Source organism: Panthera tigris, chromosome D2 (assembly GCF_018350195.1).
Source record: "Panthera tigris isolate Pti1 chromosome D2, P.tigris_Pti1_mat1.1, whole genome shotgun sequence".
NCBI classification, from domain to species: Eukaryota; Metazoa; Chordata; class Mammalia; order Carnivora; family Felidae; genus Panthera; species Panthera tigris.
In genome coordinates, this window is record NC_056670.1 from 2,916,331 (window position 1) to 2,929,173 (window position 12,843).

Here is a 12,843-nt window from a genome sequence, read left to right on the forward strand (position 1 = left end):
CGAAGTCATTGAGGCTTTTCTGTACTGTCACAGTCGTGTGTATAAATCCTATAATAGACTAATGAACGTGTCACCTGTTTCCTTCCCCTTCCTGTGATTTCAGATCAGCCTTGAGCAGAATTTGACCGAAGATGTTACAACGGTTTTACCTCTGGAAATGCTTAGCTTCGGGGATCATCCTGGGAGCGCTGTCTGCAGTCTGCTTCGGCCAGTACGATGATGGTAAGTCTGCTCTTAGTCTGACTTTGAGAGTTAGCCAGGGTTTCTGTAATTAAGTGGAAAAGGGAGCACAGCACAGAAATGAATAATGCTAATGTGTAGTTCGTTGTTAGAGGTTAGTAGCTGTTTGCAATAATTTACCTTAATTAAAATAGTTCTGCAAAAGTGGCATCCGATGTACTTCGTTTCTTAACAAGGATTGCAGTGTGGTGGAAAATCCAGAGCGAGGCCTCCGTTTGAACACTTACTAATTATCCCTGAGCAAATGTGTAATTGCTGTGGAAAACAACAACATTAGATGCTATTTACTAACCCTTGAATTGACACAATTAATGGACTCCGATAAAATTTAAGACTGTAAAGTGTACCAAAATCTCCTGTGAGGAAAGATCTCTCTGAAGGAGTCAAAAGTAGGTGCTCTAAGTGATTTTACTGTTAGCACTTTCATTGGGTATGGCATTATTTCATCCACCGCTATTTAATTTGGAAAGAGGAAAACAGCGTAAAAGACTTGACGTTAGAGTTTGTGAGTTCCTTCCTAATACTCAGCCAGTCACTTTAGAAAGAGATGTTGGTCATCAAGGTCCCTCAGGGGACCATTTAACACGTTCCATGTGCAGAACCTGAAATGTGCATGTCTCAGATATTTTAATAGTGGGGAGATCTGTGTTTGGATACCTCATAATGAAAATTAGGATATGTATAATACTTTAATAGATGGAAGAAATGGACAAATTCCTCCACTCTAGGAAGCTGAGTTTGGTTTTCTTTTTCCTTTTCATTGTTTTTACTTGATATTGTTTAGCATTCAGGGTCCACAGGCACCAGCCGCCTCTTCCCCCCTGCCGCTCTGTTATGTGGCCACACTGAGTAGCGGCAAAGAATGGCATTATTAGTATTTTTATGCTTTGCTTGGCTAAACTGAATGATCTGAAGATAGATGAACTGATTTGACTTTATCTCAAACAGTATTCAAATTGTACGTGTATTACGGCATTCTTAGTCATTCATGGTTAGAAAAATATGACTCTTTTCAGACTTGGAGAATAATTTTCAAGAACAATTATTTTCGTAAATCAATAGCCTGATTCCTTGAAAAGTTTTGCTAATTGGTCACCATTTACTTTAAGTGTGCCTGAACCCAGTGTTTCTGTTGTTGCCATTTATTGCGATGGTAAATCTCCATTTGAAAGAAAATTTAAATGTTGAGATAAATAAATAATGTAACAGCTACTTTGAAGCAATAGATAGATAGATAGATAGATAGATAGATAGATAGATAGACAGACAGACATGAATGAACCTTGGAAGAGCATGACTTTCTATTAAAAGGAAGTATTTTAAATTTGCCCTGGGGAATAAGTGACAAATGAGTGTATTGATAGTTCTTGGCACCATAAGGCTTTCTATTTTTATTCATATTTGGCCTTCACACTGAGCAGGGGAGGGTTCACCATCATTGCTGACATTAGACATTTGCAAGCCCTGTACTTTTAAGCAATGTTAATTTAGGTTATCAGAGGAAATGACTCCATGTTTAGCCCATAATGCCGTAGATCGGTTTCCTTAATAAGCTCATTATAGCTCTTGCTCTTTCTAAATGTGCTCACATAGCCTCCAAAATAAGATTACCAGGTAACTGCTGGCCCAGGTGGTCTCCCGTCTGGAGCAGGGAGCTTCACACCTGCCACGTGGCAGGGCCAGGGTGCTGCCGGGCTGTGGAGGGGTGGCCCCCTGCAGCCCTAGAGACCTGCTCAGCCCTCCTCCTTGAGGTAACTGACTCATTGTCAGCAAGGCTGCAGGGGTTTGACCTTGGCAGAGACATATGCTCTGTAGTGTTTTGTGGAGACCTCTTCACCTTATGTGCATTCTAGCATCCCTTCCAAACTGGCCTCCTCCAGGGAGCCCCCGTGGTCCTACCACATCCAGGGGTACCTGAGCAACCCCCCACCCAGGTCTTTACTTCTCTCTGAACTTCCGCAATTAGGGTCTCTTGGCAATCACTTTTATCCAGTTGTTCAGTTATGTGTGACTGAAAATGGTTCTTATAGTTGCTGTTTTTTTTTATTTTTAAATCTATATGAAATCGTGAGCCCATGCTGTGAAGGAATGAATCAGAACTCGGCAGTGTATGACTATCACACGAAATAACCCTAAACTGGAATATGCCATGAGAATCTCTTGAAGCGATTTTTTTTTAAATCCAAATGCTGGGGGATGGGGGTATGTAGGATCAGATGGAAGGAAGAAGATGGTGAGGTCATAAACATGCTGACAGCCTGTGAGAAATTAAAACTGGAAAGAACTCTTTGCCACAGCTGATGATCTGCTGGTTGGATTAGCCCATTGTGAGAGTTGGCGACTGACTGCATACATGGCTTGGAGCTTCAGATAGAGAAAAATAAAGGAGAAAAAAAAATGTAAACTACTTTGAAGCTATTAGGATAACAGTCTATTAGGATAAATGTCTAGATTTTTCTTGTATGAAATAATAGAACTCTTCTGGCTTGTATTTAAGAACAGTCTCCGACGCTTTTCTGCATATTTCCTTACTTAGCCATAAGGGAATTATCCTGAAATAAAGTATTCTAGGATTAGCCAAATGTGTGGAACTGCTTGTAAGGAAAATATATTATCTAATTATTATTTAAAATACTTTAAACAAAGTTTTTAGTTGAAAACTTTGGCAAAGTTTTGAGACTTTTCATATTCTCCTTTCAAATGGCTGAGAGAAGTTTTTAAGGTCAGTAATAAAATTTGTAGATGGCCTGTTCCATAAGGGATATTTCATTTGGTTGATGACTACATCTAAGCAAGCATTAATAACATAAGTAGGATTGATTGTATTATATTAAATTTTAAAAGTAAGATTTTAGCTGATAGAAAATAAAAGAACATGATCCATTTTTAGTTGATGGTCTCTTTCTACCCTTAAGACAGCGTTGGGATTGCTATTTTAGCTGTATTGTAATTCATTACCAGTAGTGACCAATTTATTTGACTGGGAACATGTGTCCTGATCCCCACTGACTTTGGGGGTGCTGGGGTGGAGGAACCACCGAGGAGCAGAGGAAGCAGGGCCATCTGGTAAGCGGTGTGCACTGTGGGGAAACAGATACACGAACGATGTCCCCCGTTCTAACACACAGGGACATCAGTAAGGCAACTTGTGCACAGGCTTGGTTTGTTTTGTTTTGATTTCTTTCGAGTTCATGAAGGAATCATGAAAGGGAAAGAGAGAGAGCCAGAATGGGAAAATGACATATGGGTAGTGAATATGTTTTTTTTTTTATTATTTCCTCTGTATTTTCAAATTGTCCATATTAAGTATGTACTATTGCCATAATCAGATAGGAAAACAACTTAAAAAAACTATATACTGTAACATCATGGCTAAATTTGAACCAAAGTGTTAGAGGAGTTTTAGAAGTGTGTGTGTGTGTGTGTGTGTGTGTGTGTGTGTGTGTGTGTGTGTGTATGTCTGTGGGAGAGGAGAGGAGGGGAGGGGAGGGGAGGGGAGGGGAGGAGAGGGGAGGAGAGGGGAGGAGAGGAGAGGGAGATTCTCTAAGTGTGATCGCACTGTGAAAGCCAGCTGGACTTTATTAAAGAAAAGGTTCATTCCCCCTGGCTGTGCAAGCATTCGGCCTGGAGGCCAAGCATCCTCTGTTCTGACTTTGAGCTATTACACCGATTCACACGTGTGTGTGAGTGAGGGGAACCACTGTGTAGCACAAGCAGAACAACTACATGAAGGGGCTCTGTTTAAAAGCCCGTCACGAGCTGGACCCGTTCCCTTATAAATGGCAATAACTCTTGAAACTCAGTTTTGAAGTGTAGCATAGCACCTGGTATATGGCTCATGGCCAATAAACTGTTTACCTTTATTGCCATGGTTACTTCTCATCACTTAGAAATAATTATACTTCTATTTTTATAAACGTACATATTTGTTTATAAAGAAGTACTTTGTATCCCTGTGCTTGTATGTGTGTTTTCTTATGTCCCCCCAAATTTACCAGATACCTTGAAGACTTTGTTAAATGACACTTTCTCCTGAAAAGTGTTACTGATTGCATTACCTCCCTGGAGAGCTGACTGATTGCCCTGAAACTGTAGGTGAAGTTTGAGGAACATTTCCAGCTTCATTTTCATGCTTGCTGTTAGGTAATCCATGCAAGGTCAGCGAAGGGCAGACCGTCACTCAACGAAGACTGTAACTGTCTGACGTCTGATGCTAAAGCCTGGAAACTTCTTTTTTATCGGTGCGTCCAGAGGTCATGAAGCAGTGTGACCCTGGCTTATGCTAATTAACCTGAGAAGAGAATGGGCCACCAATGACATTGCTGATAATGGAATTATAAGGAGATTCTAACTATCCAGTGAGCTGAGCTGAAACCCTTGGGTTTCCAAGCAGGATGTATCCCCACTTGGGGTGCCTTGAGGAGAGGTGGTTAAATAAATTTCATGGCTCTGCGACAGGAGTAACATGGTTTTAATGGTTCGTATTCCCAGACTTTTCTAGACTGTCATGTAGGGCAATGCTATAGCACTCTGTCTACCTCATGTGTTCCTCTGCTTTCTATTCATGGGACTCTCATCATCTCCCCAGGATCATGCTGGAAACGTTTCCAAACTCCTGTGTCCTTTGAGTTTGCTGTTGCTAAGTGGAATGCCCATTATCTCTTCTTAACAACCTTATCTTTCTGGAAGTGGTACAAGGCAACAGTTTCCCTTGTCTCTTTCAGTTATAATCAAATTAAACTCAAGGTGATTACTGAAGACTCTAAGTAATTTTCAGTGAACTGGGTGGTCTGAAACATCATCCTTCACTTAAATATGATTTCTTTTTTTAGATTTTTTTTGTAATGTTAATTTATTTTTGAGAGACAGAGAGAAACAAAGCATGAGTGGGGGAGGGTCAGAGAGAGAAGGAGACACAGAATCCGAAGCAGGCTCCAGGCTCTGAGTCGTCAGCACAGAGCCCAATGTGGGGCTCGAACCCATGAACCGTGAGGTCACGACCTGAGCCAAAGTCAGCGCTCAACCAATTGAGCCACCCAGGCGCCCCTAAATATGATGTCGTTCATAGAGAGAAATTGAGCAAATATATTTGTACACCCATGCGCATATACTCATACGCACACACCTACACACATAGCACACAGATGTCACTTTAGACAAAAATGAAACCATTAAAGCATATATTGTGATGCAAGTTTTTGCCTGAACATGTTGTGAACATCTCTTTCCGGTCTGCCCTTTAATTTCTTCCTCTTACAGAGACTATTTACATTATGAGATGAAAGCTTAGCTGTGTCCTTTCTTGATGTTGTACCCACACTGCATTTCTTGTCTCCTCTTTTCTGAAGATGAGTGATCATGTGGGTCCTTGTTAAACACGCCCCCCCATGGAACTAGTTTTAAACATTTGGAAATACACACCTTTTTAGGTTGTTTGTTTCAGCAACAGTTTTCTAGTCAACAGGTTCAGAAATACAAACTCAGTGCCTTCTCTGAGCTCTGACCTTGTGTCTAGAAGGATTACTTCTGTGGCTTTTGTGTATTCTAGTAATCGGCTCACTTAAAGTCCATCTGTGTATGTATTCTGGATGGCCAGAGAGCTGAAGAGCCAGGAAAAAAACCTCTGACAAACAGAAGACCAATTGTTGTACTTAGAAGATTCTCTTTTTGCTTGCCTACGTGCATGCTCTCTCTCTCTGTCTCTCTCTCTCTCTCTCTCTCTCAATCTCTGTCTCTCTCTCTCTCTCTCTGTCTGTCTCTCTCTCTCTCTCTCTCTCTCACACACACACACACACACACACGTTATTTCCAATATAACTTGGATTAACTAAGTATGGATACTTCAGACACCCCGTTTGTCCAGTCTAGATGGGAAAAGAAGTGAAGGGTCTAATTCAGTGTTCAAACGATGCTGACAAAATTCACGGTACCTGGCCAGGTGCATGCTTCCCTCTGTGGTTCTAACCACCTGAAAATGTTCAACCCACTGAGAAATAGAATACTCATCTCCTAATGGTGTGAAAAGGCAGAACTCATTTTATATATCCGCAATGGAAACTGAGATTGAGCAAAAATGTCATCATAGTCTTGCCGGGCTCCCAATCATCGGCGACTCACACAGCTCGTGACAGAATGGTTCTGTTCGTTGGGTCTTTTCCTGTGGCGTCTCTATGCCTGTTACCACCACTTCCGCCCCAATTCCCTTAAGCTCCTCAATTAGCTTTTTCTCACAACTCTACTAAAACTGTACCCTCTAAAGCCTCCAATGACTACTTTCTTGGACAGATCCTATCATTTTCTAGCATTTCAGCAAGTGGCACTATTGATCTACCTTTCTTGCAGCTTGGTTTTTCTCAAGGATTCTGACTTTTTATGATTGTCTATATATCAGACTTCTCCATCTTCCTGATGAATATTCTACCTCTTCCTTTTTGAAATTGAAATTGCCCCACTCTTGTTTATTTCCATAAGGAGCTATATTTTTTAAGAAACAAATTTTGATATTTTTTGATAGTTTGGTCATTTTCTGCCCCAATTTCCCTCCCATGGTGTGTTCCTCTCACTGCATACCATCTATGCACACCGTCACTTTTCCTGCAGTCCACACATTCAGATTCACTTATTTAGTTAACATTTTATTTAAATTTTCTTCTTTAACATTTATTTATTATTGAGAGACAGAGAGACACAGAGCATGAGCAGTGGAGGGGTAGAGAGAGAGGGAGACACAGAATCCGAAGTAGGCTCCAGGCTCTGAGCTGTCAGCACAGAGCCCGCCGTGGGGCTCAAACCCACAAATTGTGAGATCATGACCTGAGCCGAAGTCGGTCTCTTACCCAACTGAGCCACCCAGGCACCCCTTAGCTAACATTTTATTGCATATCAACTCTAGGAAAGACACTAGGGCATCAAAACTGAGACAGTCTCTTCATCTAACAATGACAGAGATACTCAATACACTGTGAAGTATATCATAATAGAATTGTGTGCAGTGTTTTGGGAGAACACAAATGGAAAATCTAAAAGATTTGGAGTAGGTACAGTAAGAAACTGTTTGCAGGACAAAACCTGAGTTTTCAAGTGAAGGAACTTAAGGAACATATGGACTTCCAGAAAAACCGTGTAGAACACTGAGTTGGAGTTCTGGTTTCAGATGTATACACGTATCTCCACAAAACACCAAGGATTGTGCATGCTGTTCTCTGGCCTCATTCAGGAAATGTTAGGTATTAAAGTATCTGAAGGCAACAAAATAGCACGTGCTCGTTTGTGATCATGAGCTGTCCAAGCCTCATTTATAAGTTCATCCCCTTCATGGAACCCCAGCAAACCACATCCCTCTGTCTGTTTTTGTTTCAATGTGTGTGTTGTGTGTGTGAGAGAGAGACACACGGAGAGAGAGAGACAAATAGAGACAGAGACAGAGAAGAGAGAGACATCCCTGGAAGCAATTTCTCGAGTGTTTGCAGTGCTCAGTTTTTGTAATTGATTGTATCTAATGCCTTCTCATAAACTATAAACAAGTGTCCCTACATATCATATATGCATCATTCCTACATGATCAGCAAGTTCTTCTAAATCAGGAGTCATACTGTTACTCTATCTGTAAACAGCATCTCTTAATAATAGCCACTAACATTTATTTACCATCTACTAACCAAGCCCTCCATAGACATATTATTATTTAATTTTCACAGGAGCTCCATGAAGTCCTGGAGATGATATTAATCACCACATACCATTTCACTACAATTTCACCTCCTTCCTAGACCAGAAAACCATAGCGGCACAGAGAGGCGGAGTTGGTCTCCCCAGGTGCCATACCTGGAAGGTGACAAAGCCAAAACCAGACCTGTTATCTGAGCTCCACGTGCAAAAACCACCTGCTGGGCATCAAAATCTAGTCTTCCTCTCCTGACTTTATTCAAATTATCTTTGTTCCTTGGTAGTAACCCATTCATTGTTATTTGGTGTTGCTACTAATGACACTTAATCAAAATTAAATGTGGAGAAGTTAGTCAAAGGGTAGAAACTTCCAGTTATAGAAGAATAAGTTCTGGGGCGATGATAGTTAATAATACTGCACTGTGTTCTTAAAATTTGCTGAAAGAGTAGATATTGGGTGGTCTCACCACAGCAAAGTACACACAAGCATGCACACATACATACATACACAGCAAAGTAAATACATAAATACATAAGTAAGACAACTATGCAGGATGAAATTGTGTTAATTTGGTTGACTATAGTTATCATTTTGCAATGCTTAAGTATCAAGGCATAGCACTCTATACCTTAAATATGTACAGTTGTTGTAAATTATAGCTCAGTCAAGCTGGAAAATGTCTGTCTTCCCCCTTTATATTCTAACACATCATATGATGTTTGTTTTATGTTTAGATTATAAATTGCTGAAGACAGAGACTGTCTCATTTGTTTTCCTCAGCCCTTGATGGAATGACCCAATTAGTGGTTATTGAAATAAGTAAGCATTGAATTAAAAAAAAATTGAGAGATGAAGTACCTCTTTTGACAAAATAGGGCACGCCAGTGAGGTTTGAGAATACTGACTGAGTTCAAACCACAGTTGAGAAATGCACTTGGTGAGGGTTTGATGTCTATGGCGGGGCTTGCATTGACAGGGGGACACAATCACTGAACACCCGTGTACCGAGATGCTGCACGGAGCTACTCTTTTGCATCGTGTTGGGAAAATGGCTTAGGTGAGCTATAACTACACACAGATACGTCGTGTTTTAGAGATTCCGCTGGCATTTATCCCATCGTGGCGTGCCATTTAGAAAAGTCTGTGGAAACGTCAGACCGAACCCATCTTTCCTCAGGTGTGCTTCCTGCCTTTTTTTATCTGATCATCAGCTGCCGTTCTGGGCATTTGTTCACGAGGTTGGCGGCTCACACAGTGGTGTTTATTCCTAGATCAGTAGCCCCGTTCTCACCACTAATCTTTCCTCCTCGTGGAAGCCTCGACACCGCCCCTCAGGGCCACTCAATTAGACTGTTCAGCGAGGACTGTCCAACTACTCTGAGTTTATTAAGTGTCTCTAGTGAACAGTCGGAATACTGATGAGAGCTGTTCAGACTGAGCCTGAGACCTTGTGTGAAGAGGGAGTGCCAGCCCCCTCGTCCAAAGTGTGTGGCTCCATCCCAGGTGTGGCCGTAGCTGGTCCAGTGGGTCTGTGGGATGCACTTCCGGTAATGTCTCTACAGGGAAAGGAACGCAGCCCTTCAAGGAAACGTCAGCAGTGCACTGTGTCCTTTATTTCCCTTCATTCATTCATCTCTTCAGGTGTAACAAGCATGTGCAGCGCCTGTTACGTGCACAGCAGTTTTCTGATAATTGTAGCTGTGTGGTTTCTGTGTGCCAGCCACCCAACACACGCTACGCACTCTCCTCTGCTCACACTGCATATTTATTTACCCATAATCCGCATAAATGTGTGTGTATGTATACATCTTTCTGAATAGGAGGGCAGTGCTATGGGAAAACAATCTCTGGGAAGAGCCAGATTTCTAGGACAGCAGGAAGCAAACAGGAGTGTTCAGCTGAGTATATATTCTCTTGTTTAATTTATTTAACCTTCACTAAAGTCCCATGGGATAAATTCTCTTATTAGTCCTGTTTCCCAGATGTGAAAATTGAGGCTTTAAAGATACCAAGCTGTCTTGGTTCAGAGTGCCACGATCGTCCTTCAGGCAGCCTGGCTTATGCTGCCACAGTCGTAACTACTATATTTCATGGTTTTAGTACAGAGGGTTAGAGGACTCATGGAAGTTAAACAGTGTGGACCCTGATCCTTCTTGGATCCTTGGAGAATGATGGAGCCATGATCAACCCCTGTTGTCCATTTAGTCAACATATATGTATAACATCTATCATGTGCCAGCTTCTTGCTAAGTTCTGGGGATACAAATATCAATAAGGTACATTTCTGACCTCGCGAATGCTACAGCCTAGTTCGTATGAAACATCCGTGCAAGGGACAAACAGATTACACATATTAATCAATATACTGTACATTGTGAAGGCTGGAGTTAAAAGGATGACAGGGTGCCTGGGTGGCTCAGTCAGTTAAGTGTCTGCCTCTTGATTTCGGCCCAGGTCATGATCTCACCATTTGTGAGTTTGAGCCCCGTATGAGGCTCTACACTGACCTCACATAGCCTGCTTGGGATTCTTTATGTCCTCTCTCTCTGCCTCTCCCCAGCTCATGCTCTCTATCTCTAACTGTCTCTGTCTGTCTCTGTCTTTCTGTCTCTCTGTCTCAAAATAATAAACTTAAAAATAAACGGATGGCATTCTTACAAGTGTGTTCCAAGTCTGTGCTAGCTGTAGCTAGCCCTAGAAAGATTTTAGGATGAGATAGTTTAAGTTACTTGGAAACTGAGTGACGGGATGCATTAGATCCAAACCTGCTATATTAAGCATTCATGTGTGCAAAGCCAAGGGGAACATGGGAGGATTAACAGATGATACCCATTGGTGGTGTGTGGATATGGAAGATTATCGGTGGCACAGTAGTTGAAGCATGAGCTTTGGAGTCACATAGACCTTCTTCAGATCCTGGCACAATCAATGGATGAATTTTGATGAGTTATGTAATCTCACTAAGACTCAGATCTCCATTCGTTAAACAAGGGTAATAGCAGCTCTGATTAGATTGCTGTTAGGATTAACTGATGTGCACGAAAACTGCTTTCTATGCTTCCTAGCATATCGGCAATGATTAATACATGCGTTTTAGTATATTATAATAATTATTACTATTTTCAAATTAAAAGTAAGGTCAACTCAATGTTTCCTCATCATTACTCAGTATTTATTTAGGTTCCCTTGGCCTGAAGACATTTACACACACACACACTCACCTGCTACATCTTAAATGGACCGTACCTTTCTTAGAGCAATCAGTTGCCTTCTGCATCCTTTTTTTCTGGGAACCATAATTCTCTGCATGATTTTCTGCTCATCGAGCCTGGCATTTCTGAGCTGCACTTGTTAAGGCGTCTGGTGTAGAGTAGAAACTCGGTAACCACTTGGTTGTCTGTACCCTTTCCACATTTTTCTTTCATGTTCTTTACCTCCTTCACCTCTTTGTCAGTTTTGATTAGTTCCTTTTACATGCAGGACTTTCCTTTAGTTCCTTCCTACTACCCTTTCTTCACTCAGGCAGACGTTTCTCTTATCACTTTCTTCGCATTTTTTCCTCACAGTTCATGCAACCCTCTCTCGCTTCCTTATTTCTTCTTTTTCCTGTTTCTTTGTCTTGTCTCTCTGTTTCTCTCTCTCTCTCTCTCTCGTACACAGCACCTGGTCTACTCTTGTCACCTTCCTCTCTTTAGATCATTTAAATCCTAGAAAGTACAACAAGCATTTTCCTGGCTCCAGTCACTCCAAGCTTTTAACCGTTTGGTCAACATTAAAAAAGGCAATCTTAACTGGACTTTTAATCTCATTTGTTACAGAAAGGAATTAGGATAGCATTTTAGAAAAAAAATTCCCAGAGTACACGTACACTTCAAAACCTCTAAAGCTTCCTTCTGTTATCAGTTGAGCACTTCAGAGGAGATGCCGTCTGATTTCCTTCCCCCAAGATAATGAAGTTTGAAAACATTTTCAATTTAATCTCTAAATTTGTAAGATTTAAACCCAAACTAGGACCGTTGCCAAATAGCACCTGTTAAATTATCAGTTCCATGGGAGTTCATTTAAATATGGAAAGTGAGATATATTCTCAGGAAAAAACAGAACCTAGAAGGACAGCTGCCCAGTGACCTGAGGCCACTGGACCAGAGCCAGTGCAGGCGGCCTTCATCGGTCACGGGCGCTCCCTGCCTCCATCAGACCTGACACGAGCAGGCCCTTTTTTTCAAACCATTTAATGTGGCTTTGGGAGCAGACATCCACAAATGTGACATCTGAAGACAGGCGTGATGTATTTCTGTGTGTTGTATGATACCAGCCGCTCCATTCCATAGCATAAACAAAAAATACACAGACTAACGTACCTATTAAAAATCATATGAAAATCAGCTTCCATGTACTGCAACTTCTTGAAGAGTTTTCCAAGTTCAGTGCTCATGCTGATGTTAAAAGACAGTATTATGCAAACAGCCTTGCCCAGAAACTCTTTAATTCTGGATTTTCCACCAGCCCCATCCCTTCACTAGAGATTACTGGAAGGAACAACTGACCAGTGATGGGACTGCTAATAAGAATAACTAGAAACTTCTAATGAAGCAGTTTAAAAACAGAAGAGATTCAACCATGTCCCCCAACATAGGGAAGTGTCAAATGGCAATATTCCTTGTTGACCTTGGACAATGCCCTCCAGTAGGAAATGCTGCAATTTAAGATTGCTGACATGTTTTGGTAGAGCAAATAAGTAATGAATAGATTGTTAAAAAAAAAAAAAAAAACCAGTGACTTACACTATAAAAAAACATATTCAGTAAGCGTTGGATACAATTGAATCTCATTCAGAGTTTTATGCTTATGGGATTCATATGGCCATATTTAACTTTTTTTGGCTCAGTTCAAGTTTAATAGAAACAACAAAAGATGGCAAGGGAAGCCCGCTCCTG

The 12,843-nt window shown here is 41.2% G+C and overlaps 1 protein-coding gene across 1 annotated transcript in view; it reads left to right on the forward strand.

Moving 5' to 3' along the window:
• PCDH15 (protocadherin related 15) overlaps positions 1-12,843 on the forward strand; it is an 833,394-nt gene that overhangs the window by 52,589 nt on the left and 767,962 nt on the right. The window contains 1 exon segment of the mRNA XM_042960326.1: positions 104-222. Within this exon segment, the coding sequence (XP_042816260.1) occupies positions 132-222 (91 nt within the window). The 5' untranslated portion in view covers positions 104-131.